Here is a 17,886-nt window from a genome sequence, read left to right on the forward strand (position 1 = left end):
CATTAATAAACGGCTCTCTATCCACCGGATGTGGTTACCAACTCACTAAAAGTGAGTACAGTAATAAAGCCTGCTCTTGAAAAAGCCAAACCTTGACCCAGAAAATAAAAAAACTATCGGCCTATTATCGAATCCTTGCCATTCCTCTCAAATCTTCTCTCTTATGTTCAACATAGGAGGGCCAAGCACAGGAAGCAGCTCTTTCAGTAGTTTAGTTGGAATAGGGTCCAGTATGCAGCTTGAAGGTTTAGAGGCCATGATTATTTTCATCATTTTGTCAAGAGATATAGTAATAAAACACTTGAGTGTCTCTCTTGATCCTAGGTCCTGGCAGAGTTGTGCAGACTCAGGACAACTGAGCTTTGGAGGAATACGCAGATTTAAAGAGGAGTCTGTAATTTGCTTTCTAATGATCATGATCTTTTCCTCAAAGAAGCTCATGAATTTATTACTGCTGAAGTGAAAGCCATCCTCTCTTGGGGAATGCTGCTTTTTAGTTAGCTTTGCGACAGTATCATGTCATGTACAGTACATGTACAGTACATGTCATGTGTCTGATGAGCAGTGCAGTGTACTGTCCCACTTGGCTGTTGCTGTGGACTCTGAGCTAATGAGACACATAGGTCATTGCAGATGACTCAAAGCCACAGCCTCAGAGAGAGATGGATAAACTTTGGAAAGACCCACATGTCTGGAGGACTTCTATCAGCTGTTAGCCGGCAGCCGGAGGGAGTGTCCTCACATGTCCTCACAATATTATGTACAGTATATTATATTATTATTATTAAATACAGTACTGTGCAAAAGTTTTAGGCAGGTGTGAAAAAATGCTGCAAAGTAAGAATGCTTTCAAAAATAGACATGTTAATGGATTATATTTATCAATGAACAAAATGCAAAGTGAATAAACAGAAGTAAAATCTACATAAAATCAATATTTGGTGTGACATTCAAAACAGCATAAATTCTTCTAGGTAGACTTGCACACAGTTTTTGAAGGAACTCGGCAAGTAGGTTGGCCCAAACATCTTGGAGAAATAACCACAGTTCTTCTGTGGATTTAGGCAGCCTCATGTATTCCCAGACAGACTCAATGATGTTGAGATCAGGGCTCTGTGGGGGCCATACCATCACTTCCAGGACTCCTTGTTTTTCTTACGCTGAAGATAGTTCTTAATGACTTTCGCTGTATGTTTGGGATTGTTGTCATGCTGCAGAATACATTTGGGGCCAATCASATGCCTCCCTGATGTTATTGCATGATGGCTAAGTATCTGCCTGTACTTCTCAGCATTGAGGAGACCATTMATTCTGACCAAATCCCCAAMTCCATTTGTAGAAATGCAGCCCCAAACTTGCAAGGAACCTCCACCATGCTTCACTGTTGCCTGCAGACACGCYTTCGTGTACCGCTCTCCAGCCCTTTGGCGAACAAACTGCCTTCTGCTACARCCAAATGTTTGACTCATCAGTTCAGAGCACCTGCTGMCATTTTTATGCACCCAGTTCCTGTGTTTTCWTGCATAGTTGAGTCRCTGGCCTTGTTTCCATGTCGGAGGTGTGGCTTTTTGGCCGCAAGTCTTCCATGAAGGCCACTTCTGACCTGGCTTCTCCGGACAGTAAATGGGTATACCAGGGTCCTACTGTTTTCTGACAATTCTGAGCTGATGGCACTGCTGGACATCTGATTGTGAAGGGACGTAAGCATGATGTGTCTTTCATCTGCTGCAGTAAGTTTCCTTGGCCGACCACTCCGTCTACGGTCCTCAACGTTGTGCGTTTCTTTGTGCTTCTTCAAAAGAGCTTGGACAGCACATCTGGAAACCCCTGTCTGCCTTGAAATTGCTGCCTGGAAGAGACCTTGCTGATGCAGTATAACTRCCTTGTGTCTAGTTGCTGTGCTCAGTCTTGCCATGCTGTATGACTTTTGACAGTAAACTGTCTTCAGCAACCTCACCTTGTTAGCTGAGTTTGGCTGTTCCTCACCCAGTTGTATTCYTCCTACAYAGCTGTTTCAGTTCATGATTGTGTTTCAACCTACATATTGAATTGATGATCATTAGCACCTGTTTGGTATAATTRTTTAATCAAACAYCTGACTATATGCCTACAAAATCCCTGACTTTGTGCAAGCGTACCACCAAGAATTGATGCTGTTTTGAAGGCAAAGGGTGGKCACACCAAATATAGATTTGATTTAGATTTGTCTTCTGTTCACTCACTTTGCATTTAGTTAGATTAATAGATTATATTGATCAATTATCTATAATCTATTAATATCTATTTTTGAAAGCATTCTTACTTTATAGCATTTGTTCACACCTGCCTAAAACTTTTGCCCAGTACTGTATATAATAATAATATAATATACTGTATATAATAATAATATAATATACTGTATATAATAATAATATAATATACTGTATATAATAATGTTGAGGCCTGTATATCTGAAAGCACATTCTTTTTTCCAGCCTGATATGCACAAGGTTCTGTTTTTATTGACCTGTACAACTACATTAATTAGTAGTAGTCACCGATAAAGTAACCCTTTTGATACCATTTGCTGAAGAGCGGAGGCCTACCTGAACCGTTTGATACTGTTTAGCATTATACACCTGTAATAACGTGTATCCAACCTTTACCCAACCTGTGTCTAACCTGTCTCCAGGTGACCACCCGTTTGAGTGTGAGTTCTGTGGGAGCTGTTTCCGGGACGATGGCATGTTGAGGGGACACAAACGCATCCACACAGGAGAGAAGCCTTACGAGTGTAACGGCTGTGGCAAAAGGTTCAGCCTCAAGCACCAGCTGGAGACCCACTACCGCGTACACACAGGTTAGGAGAGCAGTGTGTGGTCGTAATAATAACACTCCCACGTCAGATTGTTTTGTGTTCATAACAGCATAACAAAGGTCAAACCAATGTGTGTCAGATAGTAACCACTGGTTTTAGCACATAGTCAAGGAAAGGTTTCACGAGTATGCCATTGTATTCCTATAGGTGAGAAGCCATGAGTGCAAGATCTGTCACCAGCGATCCAGGGACTACTCTGCCATGATCAAGCACCTGCGCACCCACAACGGAGCGTCGCCCTACCAGTGTACCATCTGCCAGGATTTCTGCCCCAGCCTGGCAGCCATGCAGAAACACATGAAGAGCCACAGACCCGAGGATGTGCCCCTGGACTGGAGGATAGAGAAGACCTACCTGTACGTATGCTACGTCTGAGTAGGACTTAGACACTAAGACACACTATCCTATGTGTGGGCAGGTTTTTCATCTTATTCTTTCCTCTAAAGAAAAGTAAGTTGATCATTTCTGTGGTTTGATTGGTTTTATCACGAATTGCCACAATGATTTGTCATTACATTAAACCTCCATATGTGTTGAAGGCTGAAAGACTACTGGTCAGGTTACCACAGCAGTGAAAGTGTTGCACTAGAAAGGATRTTGAGTTCTATCTGCTGTGACTCTGATTGTGAGACGTAGAACCAAACCTCTCTGGTCGAATTGCAGTACTATTGCCACCCTTACTACGTAGATTGGTTGAGACAAACAAACATTTCCTGGGTTATTATTTCCTGTCACATTTCCTGTTATWGATTTTTTGGGGTGTTTGTTTTTTGCATGTTTTACTTGAATGGTCTCCATAAGCTTGATTTAATTTGTGTCTTATTTTTCCAGTGCGCATATTACACATATAATTTCCCCTACCTGTCAGTTAGTCTATCTGCTCATGCTGATTGACAAGCATTAAAGTGTTACAGGTTTTGCTATTTATGTCATGCATCGATTTTGTTACCAAATAGGTGTTGGTTATTTTTACCCAACCTCAAGACCGTTTATTTTGATATTAGAATAAGCGCTACCTCTTCGATCTTCAACTTTTGCACAGAGGCAATAGCACATCTTAGAACTGGTGTTTTTCATTGTGTTTTTGTCCATCGTTTGTAGCTTTACCTTCAAATGTCCTTTTATATTGGTGAAGCGGCTTGAAATGTTCTGAGAATTAATCAATGGAATTGATTTGGACGGTTGCCTGTTGGGTAGAAAAAAAGATTTGAAAGCCTTCAAAGTGACTTTTGTGTGACTAATTTTTTTATCAGTAGAATTATAGCAGTCTGTTAAATCACAGAATTAAAACATTTTCTAAGTGATGTGAGAAGAACATGTGAGTAAAAGTGTTGTCTTTTTTACTAAACGTGAAAAGTTGAATCACTAAAAGCAGGTTATCGTCAGTTGTGATGTCTGTTGCTGTAAATGTAATTGTATCTTATTCCTAGACGAGAGCCAAAAGAGGGCTTCTCTGATTTTAAAATGTTGTATTTTTGTATTACAGTGGTCTGCAATTTGTTTACATTTGTTTTGATTTCAGAAACATCTTTTCTTGTGTGTTTTGTAAGTCTCTGGAGTCTGATTTTAGTAAGAGCCCTCCCTGTGCCTCTTTTATAAATGGAGAATAGATGTGCTGAATACATGAATACAGTATATGTTTGTTGTATTGACCGTTGTTGTTCCTGGGTGTTTGTTTATTGTTGGTGAAGAACTGATTTTCACTGCCATGCCATAGTAGACCCTATTGTCTAAACAGTGTAATTTGAAAGAAGATACTTGTTCTAATGACTATGTTATTATGCCCCAGGCACCTCAAGCCTCAAAGCAAAGTTTACGAGTGAGATTTTCTTTCAAAATGTTCTGTCATGTCGAATGGGGATAAAATGCACAGAAGACACAGAATACATAGTGGTATTGTTAATAACCTTTATAAAGCTAGATGGTCAGCATATATGGGTCTATCTAACACTATGGCCTTCTAGAACAAAAAGCCAACACTCAATGCCATGAAAACAATTAAAAGCACCGACTCATCTTCACTGTACTACTATTCTATTCTACATACACATGCACTATAAGGATCTTARGATTTCCGTGGTGGACCAAAACTAACAAAGCTCTTTCAAAAAAGGTTTTTCTTTGATCGTTCTATGTTGTAACAAAGCAGAAGTAGTTTTATTTGGTATGTGTACTAGCAGGATGTGATGATCATCATTTAGGTAGATATTATGTAAATGTTTGTCTACCTCAGCACCAGTTCAGTCAGTGCTTGTCCTGGTGTCCAATCAGGGTTGTTCTTCTTGCCATGTGTGTTAAATCCTTTTGCATTACAGCTTTGTAACACTGTGTGTGCAAGTGTTTTCTCAGTGTGGATTCAGGCACAGCTCTTTTTACACATCAGTGTTCTGTGGCATGATGAAAAAAGAATAAAATAGAAACTATTTTACAATGCAAGTCTTTATTGTGTCATCAGTCAAGTAAAGTGAGTTCTTACTGTCTGGTTTTTGTGCATACTATTCACATGCACTACAGGAATATGTTCCATGTTTGAAGATGTTATAAAAGATCAAACTGCTAATTGTATGTAGGTCTGTTCTTGAGCTGTTCTTGTCTATTATTGTTCTGTATTGTGTCATGTTTTGTGTGGACCACAAGAAGAGCAGCTAATGGGGATCCTAATAAAATACCAAAACAAATCCATGAAGGTTGTGTTAATACTAATACATTTTATTTGCACCTTTCAAAATAAAATAGCAAAAATAAACATGACAATAAAAAAACAGTTGTGTTTTCCTGTCTCACTGTAGCATGCAGCTGAAGTCATGACAGGCGGTTTGGTGACCCTTAGTGGCACGATGCCATACTAACAGCTGGGTGGGTTTGACTAGCTGCTACAGATGAGGGAAGGGATAAGTTGCTGCCTCCCTGCCCTCTCTCCCTCTGCTCTACCCCACACACTGTTGTGTCCACCACTAAGCAGAATGGCAGCCATACAGTAACTGCATCCAGTCAATAACAAGAGGGAATTCTTCATCACAGGTACTACCTTTGTTTATGTGTACTTGTTTGTATGTTTATTTGTGGGTTTGGGATGTTTTGGTATTGACCATAGCAATGCTGTGTTTCCATTTTTATTGTGTTTTTTCGATTCAGTGAGTTAGTTACCTAGAGGGGATATGCTGAAAACAGTTTATCCACCAGCAGAGCATAGTGACAACACACAATGACTTGGATGTAGTAAAAAAGCTCCTACTTTGTTTGCAATGATGGAATAGTCCACTAGTGTATTACAACAGTATTACAACTGTGGTGACACAGAACTATCCTGTCCTATTTATGTAGTTGATGACCATGAGATCCACCAAATGTAATGGAGCCATTTTGAAAAGATAGAAGGTGGGCTAAATTTAGTTACACATGTGCAAAAAGGATTATCTCCTCTATAATCTCCTGAAATCCATGGTCATGCTCAGTAGATGAGCAGATTGATTAAGAGCGGGTGCTAATGTAATCCCCTCTGTTTAATTAGTGTGAGCATGGTGGACAGTTAAAGCAAACCACATTACACACCATCTGGATTACACACTATCCAGCCTCTGTTACGGTAGTCGCAATCCTCCTCCTCGGACGAGGAGAGGCGAGACGGATCAGACCAAAATGCGGAGTGGTTGGTTTCCATGGTAATTTAATAACACAAAATACACCATATACGATACAAAATACAAAATGAAACTACCGTCAAACAGTCCCGTGAGGCACGAACACTGACACGAGATACACAAGATACAAACACCCACAAACACACACGTGAACCCCGGCTGCCTAAGTATGATTCTCAATCAGGGACAACGATCTACAGCTGCCTCTGATTGAGAATCATACCCGGCCGAACACAAACATCCCCACATARAAAATGACACAGACAACCCACCCCAACTCACGCCCTGACCAACTAAATAATACAAACACAACAGAAAACAGGTCAGGAAACGTGACAGCCTCTCCATCATTAGTCTTTACAACAAAGACATAAACAAGGACATGTCACCTGTAGCTCTAGCTCTATGTTCTCAGACTGGATACAAACAGGATTTTTTGAACTSCACAGGTGATAAACTGTCTTGTTGACAGCATAAACGGTGGACACTCCTGTCGGTTTGTCTCGATTTCTTTCTCTGTATCTCAGGTGTTGGTGACTGGTCTATGGTCCACAGAGAGGGATTCCATCCATGCTCTCCTCGGTGATCTCCAACAGCTGTGCTCTCTATAGGGACTATGGCAACTACGGACCTCCCCGTACCCCAGGAAGAACATCAGACCCAGAGCTTCACTTCGACACAACCCATATAACCCATACAGGCCATAACTGAGAAGGGTCAGTATAACGTCTCAATATTCACTGCAAAGATGACTGGTTTATTATTATATTGTTATCAACATCTTCACTGTTAGATTTCAGATGACACCTTACTCTCTTGATGTGTTGATTGCAGCTGGATACGAGAGTATCTTTAGCCGATCCAAAGAAAATCTCCAGGGCCACCAGTAGGGGTCAGTATGTCACCATGCCTGTTTGCCATCCAAGGCTGCATTTCTCTCCTAGACTGGCGATAGGCATGGGGCAGCCCCGGGCCAACACCAGACAAAGCCCACTGCCGGTCAGTCAGAGGATCATCCAATCACAGCAGAAAGTAAGGCAGACCAGGAGTGCTGGGAGCTGCTCCAGTTATGATACAAGCTCCTGGGTTGAGAAAGGCTCTAGTAAACCTGATAAAGGGAAGAAAACACCGAACAAGGTCACATCTTCTTCTTCCAAGAGTACAGGAGACATAAGCCACAAGAGTTCCAGTTCTAATGGTCGCCAGCAATATCGTTACTTCACCAAGGATGGCATGTGTCGCGGCTCGTCATACAGCTCCAAGAACGAGATGTGTGACCTGATCGGCACCCTGGTGGATCTGAAGTACAGCTGGATCCTGTTTGTCTTCACCCTGTGCTACATTGTCACCTGGACAGCCTTCGCAGAGCTCTACTTCCTGGATGCCTGGCTGCGTGGTGAYGTGGAACACATACAATGTGTTCCACATACAAACCCGCAATGGCAGCCATGCTTTGAGAAGCTGGGCAGTTTCCATTCGGCCCTCTCTATCTCCATKGACAGCCAAATCATCAACGGCTACGGCTCTAGAGAGGCCTCAGTCAACTGCATGGACGGGCTGGTTCTCATGATGGCACAGTCCATCATTGAATCAGTGTTAGACACCCTGATGCTGGGCTGCATCCTGGCYAAGCTAGCCAAGCCTAAGAGGAGGCTGCCCACTTTGTTGTTCAGTCAGCACTGTGTGGTCTGGGAGGGATGAGAGTCTGTGCCTGATGTTCAACATCAGGACTTTGAAAGAGACACACATGCTGGTGGCAGAGATTAGAGCCAAGCTGATCAAATCTCACCATACCAAAGAGGGAGAGTTCATCCTGTTGGAGCAGAGAGAGCTGACTCTGGGGATGGAGCCAGGTTGTTCACAGTGGAGCCCCAGACCATGGAGCATGTRATTGATGAACACAGTCCTCCCTGGGGCATCAGCACTGACTCTTTAAAGTGGGAGACCTTTGACAACCGTGGTCATGGTGGACGGAGCCATGCAAGACGCAGGTTTGTACTGAGAGGTGAGGAAATGTGGAGCTGGAATAAAATAAATGTTTCAGATATTTCAATCAGTGCAAAAAGGACACACATTATTTATATGTATCATTATCAAAACATGAATATAGCTAAATTGAAAGGGACCTACAGTAATGCTGGTAATCCTTAATGCCTGGTCCGGACAGCAGATGTATACAATTTAATTTTAGATGAACTTGACTGTAAATATGTATTTTCTCTCAGGCACAGCCTTCCATGTGAGGACCTCCTACACTGAATATGATATTCTTTGGGGACAGCGCTTTAAGTCATACAAGCCACTAGATGAGAGGGGGATTGGGTCCAATCACAAGTCCTCTGATAAGAACTATAAGGTCCAGACTGCCACACACAGTGACAAAGAGATGGCTGATTGAATGAGTTCTTAGTGGTCTCCTTACAGTATGCGAGGAATAACAAAAGGTATCTCACTGCCCATACACCAAGCTCTCCCAATTAAGATTTAGATGGTGAGTGTCATTTAATGATTGTATTGTGGGGTACCAATTTGAGAAATGGAAGACCGAACGGACAGTCGCACATGACAAGACAAATGAATGTCAGTATTACTGTCTCATCACCAGCAATGGGGATATCTGATTCACATACCATGCTAGACTCATATATATATATTATWATTTTTTTACGCGGTAGATAAGCTTTAGCATTGGAGATTGATTGTGGCTTCCATCAATGTAATTGTCTGCATCATTTCCAATCCACCATATATAATTTTGTAAATATAAACTGTAAACCACTGCGCATTCCTAGTCTGCGTGTCAGCACACAGTATTAGTCTGCCACGTCCACCTCAGGTCACAGTGTTCAGACAGACAGGCAGAAAGACAGACAGACAGACTTATTAGAGTGGGTTTGACTTGTACATAATTTCATCTGACCGTGGTGAGCCAAAGAGATGCAGGCCATTTCCGGGATGCTGCCTGGACAGTCCGGGTGTACGGAATGTTTTCCCTGGCAGTTATCCTCCTCACCTGGCGCTCTCTGAGCCTAATCCCATACAACGCCCATGGGAGATACTGCATGTCAAAAGTACATTCTGCTGGCTGGAATTCTAGCTGGCAGATAAATTCAAATATTTAGAAACACCTTGATGTTCTCAACTTAAATAGGTGAGACTGGGTTAATTAAACTTGATGGTAACGTAGAAGAGACATTTAAAATAAATACTTCTTACACATACTGTACCTGTAAATGTATCATATTTTATCATATTTTAATTAACACATTTATTTTTATATCCTTGTAAAATAAAATATGATTCACTCAAAAAATGGTTTGTTGGTTGGTTATTTTTTGTACTGCATCTGATGCAGGGTAAATTGTATATATTGTAACAGGTATCCAGAAATAAATAATTGCATAAATGTTTTTATTTTGAGAGAGCGTGAACATCCGTCACCTCACCAGCAGGCAGAACAGTGTTCATTTTGTTCTTGAGCGGCCTGCTGAGAGATGTGATACCTTAGGATTCAAAATGAGTCTGACCGGGATTGATGTGATATGAGGACGTAATATTATGACCTTTGCTCATGAAGCTACAATTTTCAGCAAATTATGTTCTGTCTGTCAAGTGGATGCTCTGTTGGCATAGGTAAGATACCCCCCTGCCTTATCAGTGGCTTGGGGGGGGTATCCCTGGAGATGTTCCCCCCCTACAAAGAACTGGTTGAGCCTGCCTCCATAGGCCCCATGACCCCCTTGGCAAAACAACAGGTTCWTTCAGCAGCACAGCACCACTGCTGACCTCATTGTCACTTTGTGAAGGGAAAATCCAGAGTTGCATTCTGTAAAATGGCAAATGGTCAACCAGCTGCGAGCAGAACGCATCTCTGTCTCTAACCTAACACAGGCCTACAGATAAGCGCTGAAGAGCCCAGTGCCACACTCTCCTCTGGACAACAGAACATACAAGGAAAACATGGTAAGACTCCAGGCATATATCTCTGTCTCTCTCCTTACCCCTATTTACTTTCAACATCACCTTGATACCTTTCTGTTGCTCTCACCTCCCCTGACGCCCTCTGTCTTTAGGCTATTGACTCACTCAACATCACTGACAACAAATGTTGTTTTCATAATGCCTGTCTACTTACTGTACATGTACTAGCTGTTGTGCATGTTGTTTAACAACAACTATAAGGATTTAATTGAATTGTTACCTAATTTTTAAGAATCTAATGTCAATCATCATAATATATTTCAAGTACATGTACATTGTATACTTCTTACTAATGTAATGTATTATCTGCTAGCAGATAACTTAAAGGGAAATATATGCATTCAGTGCATGCTTTGGGTTAACATACTGCTGTTGATTCTATGGGTTTATTACAATGTTTAAGCATCATGTTGAAGCAGATGGCTTTTAGAGGGGATTTGTAAATATATAATGCCATCCTATTTTCCCACAATATCTCACTGCATAAGCTAGAAATACCCTGTAGTATTTAACTCTGATTAACATTTAAAAAAAAGTGTATGTCTCACAATAGAAAACAAATGAAAGTAGTCTGATTCACCTGCATGTGAAATACCTACTGCATAGGTCTGGTTCTGTGTAGAGTAAATCCATATGTCTGCAGCACAAGTATGACGTGTTGGCTGGGATTTTCACGTTTGGCTATGAATGATACATTGTGCTTCAGTTCACACACCTGGACACCTGTGGCATTATCTACGCACCTTTACACACCTGCCATTCAAATTCCATACACCTGGACAAACCCTCCTGAGATCTCTGGGTTTCACAGTCATCCTAATTAAATATGTTTGATTAAAGGGATGAATAAGGCTTCTGTGTGTGTAGAAGGGGAGGGGGTCATCCAGGAAGAATAGGTTATGTTCATATCCAGTGTCCCAGAAGACTGATATAAATAGTGTGTGTGTGTTGTATTCATTGCATATGTTGCAGAATCTTGATGGAGATATATTATCTGTGATTGAGAATCCTGTGGCTGTCAGTCATCCTTTTCACCCAGAGAAGACAGGAGTGGGAGGGCCCCAAGGAGCTCAGAGTCAGAGCTGCCATGCCTGGCTGAGAGGAATCCATTCTACAAACCACGGTAAGGCAATGCCTGGGTGGTGCACTGTTTAATAGGGCTGGAACCACAGGCTATGATTAGTAGACGACATTATCCAATTAGTGCACAAACAAGGCATGTTACATAAAGTCTTATCTAATTAGAGTATATAGCAGCATTAAGCTTTAGTACTTTAGTGTCTCATTGTCTTAAGTTAAAGCCAAGTCCAGCTAGCCTCAGTGCTTTAGCTATCCTTTTCACAAACTGTAGTACATTATACAGCTATCCCTCACAGCTGCCATGCAGACTTTATATGAGTCCGTTGATTATGACATTGCCTGTGAAATGTTCAGCATTCATCTTTGTCACCTGTTCCCTGCATGTGGTATGCTTTGTTCACATCCTTAGTTGTGTGCACATTGTAGACTGTAATGGCTGTTACATGCTGTGCCGCTATCTCTTCCACTCTATGTCAGTGTGGCAGACAGCTAACATGCCTTTTAGCAGTATCCCCAAGCAGTTTATCTCTTATCAGTGTCTAATTCAGCTGTGCTCCAGTGTCAGCCCATAGACTGGTGAGAGTACTGGTTGCTGTGTGTGCAGTAGGACTTCTGGGAGGCTTAGCAGTTGGAGTGTGGTTCCTAGGTGAGACATCCTGCAAGTGTCAAATCATGGAGTATTAAGAGAATGATGACATGTTCAATGTTCTAGTGTTTGTGAGGCACAGATTCCTTGCTGTGGTGGATAACAAACAGAAATAACCCTACATGTCAGAATATAGAACACTGTATTTGAATGTTTTACAATGAGTCTGTCATAGCTGATTAACTATGCATGATAATCATGTCTCACACAATGACAGAGCTAGATTAAGAACATCTGTTTTACATCCACTACGACTATAATTCACTCTGCATGTTGTTGTTTTCCCTCCCACAGTCAGGTTGTTGTTGAGGCCTACCTCTTCCCAGAGTCCAGCAGGGCTAGGGGACACCAAGGACACGTCCTTCTGTAATGTGACCGAGGACATCTCTGTGGCTGACCCCAGGAAAGGTCTGTGCCTCTCAGCCCGTCACTCACCACAGAGACTGTCATCTTGTCTGTGTGATTGGCTACATCCCAAATAGCACCTTATTCCCCATAGGCGCCAGTCAAAAGTAGTGCACTATATAGGGTATACAGTGCTTTCAGAAAGTATTCACACCCCTTGACTTTTTCCACATGTTGTGTTACAGCCTGAATTTAAAATGTATTAAATTTAGATTTTTTGTCACTGTCCTATAGTGACAAAGTGGAATTATGTTTTTAGAAATGTTTACAAATTAATTACAAATGAGAGCTGAAATGTTTTGAGTCAATACGTATTCAACCCCTTTGTTATGGCAAGCCTAAATACGTTCAGGAGTAAAAATGTGCTTAACAAGTCACATAATAAGTTGCATGGACTCAGTCCGTGTGCAATAATAGKGTTTAACATGATTTTTGAATGACTACCTTATCTTTGTACCCCACACATAATACAATTGTCTGTAAGGTCCCCCAGTCAAGCAGGGAATTTCAAGCACAGATTCAACCACAAAGACCAGGGAGGTTTTCCAGTGCCTCACAAAGAAGGCCATCCATTGGTAGATGGGTAAAAAATAAAAAAGCAGACATTGAATATCCCTTTGAGCATGTTCAAGTTATTAATTAGGCTTTGGATGTGTCAAAGCAATTAACTTATTGTCCTGAATACAGAGTGTTATGTTTGGGGCAATCCAATACCACACATTACTGAGTGCCACTATCTATATTTTCAAGCATAGTAGTGGCTACATCATGTTATGGGTATCATTGTAATCGTTAAGGACTGGGGAGTTTTTCAGGATAAAAAATAAACCTAGATTAAAACCTGGTTCAAAATTCTTTCCACCAGACACTGGGAGATGAATTCACCTTTCATCAGGACAATAACCTAAAATACAAGGCCACATCTACACTGGAGTTGCTTACCAAGAAGACAGTGAATGTTCCTGAGTGGCTGAGTAACAGTTTTGACTTAAATCTACTTGAAAATCTATGGCAAGACCTGAAAATGGTTGTCTAGCAATGATCAACAACCAATTTGACAGAGCTTGAAGAATTTTGAAAAGAATAATGTGGAAATATTGCACAATCCAGGTGTGGAAAGCTCTTAGAGACTTGCCCAGAAAGACTCACTGCTGTAATCGCYGCCAAAGGTGCTTCTACAAAGTATTGACTCAGGGGTGTGAATACTTATGAAAATTAGATATTTCTGTATTTCATTTTCAATAAATTTGCTAACATTTCAAAAAACATGTTTCACTTTGTTCTTATGGGGTATTGTGTTTATATGGGTGAGAAAAACTATTATTTAATTGATTTTGAATTCAGGCTGTAACACAACAAAATGTGGAACAAGTCAAGGGACACACTTGTTTTGTCAGGCAGAAAGACCTTCCTAGTAGTTTGATAAACCAAATGTGTTTATATTACAACTATAATTGTCTTTATAATAGTACATATCTTTATTAATACATTCCTTAACAACTTCTACATGATCACAGTCAGTGGAGAGGAGTGGAGACTTCAGTGGAGAGGATTGGAGACTGTCTATCAACTGACATCAAAACATGAAATAATGATCTGTTTATATTGACTACATTAGTTATTGGATATAAGCTGCTTAACATTTCCCTCTCAAACAAGACAGCAGTTCATTACTGTTGATCTAGTTGGTCTCTGGAGGGATTATTTTCAATCAATGAGGTTCAGTGTTTTACAGAATCAGCCCAGAGAACTCTCTCCTGGAGATCCAGCTAGAGAAGGTGCCCACCTGGCTGCCTGTGTGCTATGAGAGATGGAACTCTTCCCTGGGGACCCTGGTCTGCCGCCAGCTGGGATATCTAAGGCTAGTCAACTGAGACCATTTTCTTACCATAAAGCCCACAGCAGCTTGGCAACATAAAAGGCTATTCACCTAACCATAAGGCTGATTGCTCCCAGTTAATGTTAGATTATTTAATACCTCGTTTATAGGCTTGCCCGATGCCCCATGGATCAGACATTACTTTTTAAAACACACACTCTCCCATCTCGCCTGCTTTTAGAGAAGATATAACTATGATTCATTTTGTTTCCAGACTGACCAAGCAAAAAGGGGTGAACTTAACGGACATCGGACCTAACTACACCGATGGCTTTATACAGATCACATCTGAACACAAGACCAGCCTGGAAAATATATGGCAGTTAAGGTATGGCAGCTGTCTGAGGATATAATACATAACCTAATGATTCAGAAGAAAATAGATGTGCTATAACATAGTAATCAAGCTTTTTTAATGGATGGATTTGTTTTTATTTAGGGGGAGTTGCGTCACAGGGAAGGTTATAGCTTTGAAATGTTTTGGTAAGTTTCTGCAGGGTACTAACAACACTAACATAATAGTGGATTACATTGTAATGATACAGAGATACAGTGTATGCATCTCACACACAGGTAAGACCCAATGGCCTTCATACGACCTCTCAGTCATGACTTCATAGTTCTACATATTGGTGGTATACACTAGGTATACAAAACATTAGGAACACCTTCTCTTTCCATGACATAGACTGACCAGGGGAATCCAGGTGAAAGCTATTATCCCTTATTGATGTCACTTGTTAAATCTACTTCAATCAGTGTAGATGAAAAGGAGGAGAAAGGTTAAATWATAATAATAATAATTAATAATAATACTTTTTTGAGACAATTGAGACATGGATTGTTTATGTGTGCCATTCAGAGKSTGAATGTGAAAAACAAATGATTTAAGTGCCTTTGAACTGGGTATGGTAGTAAGTGCCAGGCGAACCGGTTTGAGTGTGTCAAGAACTGAAACACTGTTGGGTTTTTCACGCTCAACAGTTTCCCGTGTGTATGAAGAATGGTCCACCACCCAAAGGACATCCAGCCAACGTGACACAACTGTGGGAAGCATTGGAGTCAACATGGTCCAGCATTCCTTTATAACGCTTTCGACACCTTGTAGAGTCCATGCCCCGATATTGAGGCTGTTCTGAGGGCAAAGGAGGGTGCAACTCAATATTAGGAAAGTGTTCCTAATGTTTTTTACAGTGGGGTGATGAGTTACCTCCATACAATGTATGTAAAGTGATCTGGGTAAAAATGCTTTCATATTTGTTTCCTTTGCCTGTGTAGAGTGTGGGACGCGGGCTAAGCTGCCCAGGATAATCGGGGGAGTGGAGGCTACCTTGGGAAGGTGGCCCTGGCAAGTCAGTCTCTACTACAGCAACCAACACACCTGTGGAGGCACCATCATCACCAGCCAATGGGTGGTCACCGCAGCCCACTGTGTGCACAAGTAAGACCCCTCGGGGTAAAAGGTTAGAGGTCAGAGGTCACTGACTCATGACAGTGTAGTGATGACTAGGGACAGCAATAGCGYTCACTTTCTTTTGCACAAAGTAATTAATACTTTATACAATTGAGAATTGGAGAGCCATCTAGCTGACGTACATTTCTTCATCTCTTTTATAACATTCCAGTTATAGGCTGCCACAGGTGTCCAGTTGGGTGGTCTACGCTGGTATTGTCACACGCAGTTCAGCTAAAATGGCTCAGTACACTGGATATGCAGTGGAAAAGATTATCTACAACAAGAAATACAACCCCAGGAGCCACGACAATGACATTGCTCTGATGAAACTGCTGACCCCACTGAATTTCTCAGGTGACAGGGAACTTGATTACTTCACTTTTGAATGCACCACATAGTCCCTTGGCTGACTGGAACACTCAACTCTATGATTACAGCAATCAGCTCCAAACCATGTTCCAATATTACTGAAATTAACTTCAACATGACCTACACTCTTTTCTAATATTCCAAATATTATTTGTTATTACATTTTTTAGATACCATCAGGCCTATCTGTCTGCCACAGTACGAGCATGATCTACCAGGAGGAACACAGTGCTGGATCTCTGGCTGGGGCTACACTCAACCAGATGAGGGTACGACTATGTTAAATCAAGAATATAATTAAAATAGGAAAATGTAATGTATCGATATCGATGGTTAAATGTTTTCTCATRGCCCAAAGTCATTTAAATCATAAAAATGAGAGGTATATTTACATTAGTTTGACTTTCTTTGACAGTTCTCATCCCTGCCACGCTAAAAGAAGCTCCAGTTCCACTGATAAGCACCAAGAAATGCAACAGTTCCTGCATGTACAATGGAGAGGTCACCCCACGCATGCTCTGTGCTGGATACACCGAGGGCAAAGTGGACGCATGTCAGGTTAGTTCATAAAAAGATACCAGTGTTCTTCCTCCTGTGGTTTGTTTTATGAAGAGATGTACCAAAGGTCAGAGAGTTGTTGTCTTACAAAAGTAGAATTGGTTCTTTATAATGAGAATATTTTCCCTCAGGTGTCTCCCTTTACTGTTCTAAATGATCAAAGACAAAGCTCATTAGGCATGTGCCTGAGAGAGCATACTAGCTTTATTCAAGGTCCTACCAATCAAATTCAGTGGCGCTCAGGATTCAGTATTTCACAATATCCCAACCCATAATCACTAAATCACTGTGACTTAACAATATCTCAACCCGTAACAATCAGTGTGGTAGTCTGGTAACCAGTATGATTGACAGCAACRTATATCTGCCCCTGTTCTCTGCCCAGGGGGACAGTGGGGGTCCGCTAGTCTGTCAAATTGACAACGTGTGGAGACTGGTGGGCGTGGTGAGCTGGGGTACAGGCTGCGCTGAGCCCAACCACCCCGGAGTCTACACCAAGGTGGCCGAGTTTCTCGGCTGGATCTACGACATGATTGAGGTAAACTTACACTAACTCCTCCGTTGCATAGGCCTATGTATTGATTTTTTTACATATCAAGACCACATCTGCTTTGCAGTTCTGTTTCTCCTCTTGAAATTGCATAATACTGTATGTTACATTTGTTTTTCCATCCCTAGAGCTACTGAGGAGGAAGAGGAATAAGACAATGGATGATCAGGGAGACTCCAGAACAGGCCTAGAGCAAACTGAAACATATGATGCTCCTGACATTCTTCCTCTTGTACTGTAAATGTAATTTTACCTCCTTATAACGGCCATGTTTATTGCAGGAATGCATACATTATTTAACAGTAGGAAATATTCTATACTATACATGTTTGTCATACATTGTATTTTTAGCACCTGAATGAGAACATATTTATACCATATATTTGTCTTGTATTGAAAATAAATTATGCTTCATATCTAAACATGTCCATTGTCTACTCTGGTGTGATGAAAGAGCTTTATGT

The 17,886-nt window shown here is 41.2% G+C and overlaps 1 protein-coding gene and 2 pseudogenes across 1 annotated transcript; all 3 read left to right on the plus strand.

Moving 5' to 3' along the window:
• The window catches only part of LOC111958530 (zinc finger and BTB domain-containing protein 16-A-like), a 30,238-nt pseudogene extending 24,620 nt beyond the window's left edge, over nt 1-5,618 (plus strand).
• Nucleotides 5,619-7,114: 1,496 nt separating this feature from the next.
• On the plus strand, nt 7,115-9,709 carry LOC139023476 (G protein-activated inward rectifier potassium channel 4-like; annotated as a pseudogene).
• A 584-nt stretch (nt 9,710-10,293) lies between these two features.
• Nucleotides 10,294-17,802, plus strand: LOC111958540 (transmembrane protease serine 5-like). The gene is made up of 13 exons (XM_023979797.2): nt 10,294-10,461; nt 11,452-11,602; nt 12,119-12,205; nt 12,500-12,613; nt 14,336-14,471; nt 14,704-14,817; nt 14,929-14,972; nt 15,768-15,930; nt 16,115-16,299; nt 16,485-16,583; nt 16,730-16,872; nt 17,258-17,410; nt 17,551-17,802. Exons 1-13 carry the CDS (start codon nt 10,459-10,461, stop codon nt 17,557-17,559), a joined length of 1,401 nt encoding a protein of 466 aa, XP_023835565.1. The 5' UTR covers nt 10,294-10,458; the 3' UTR covers nt 17,560-17,802.
• The last annotated feature ends 84 nt before the right edge of the window (nt 17,803-17,886 follow it).

The sequence above is a fragment of the Salvelinus sp. IW2-2015 genome, linkage group LG4p (genome assembly GCF_002910315.2).
Source record: "Salvelinus sp. IW2-2015 linkage group LG4p, ASM291031v2, whole genome shotgun sequence".
Taxonomy (NCBI): domain Eukaryota; kingdom Metazoa; phylum Chordata; class Actinopteri; order Salmoniformes; family Salmonidae; genus Salvelinus; species Salvelinus sp. IW2-2015.

Excerpts from the sequence above, each read along its gene's own strand:
- LOC111958540 (XM_023979797.2), top strand. Across the intron at positions 14,818-14,928 it reads GAAAATATATGGCAGTTAAG|GGGGAGTTGCGTCACAGGGA; the intron begins GTATGGCAGCTG and ends GTTTTTATTTAG. Across the intron at positions 16,873-17,257 it reads GCAAAGTGGACGCATGTCAG|GGGGACAGTGGGGGTCCGCT; the intron begins GTTAGTTCATAA and ends TTCTCTGCCCAG.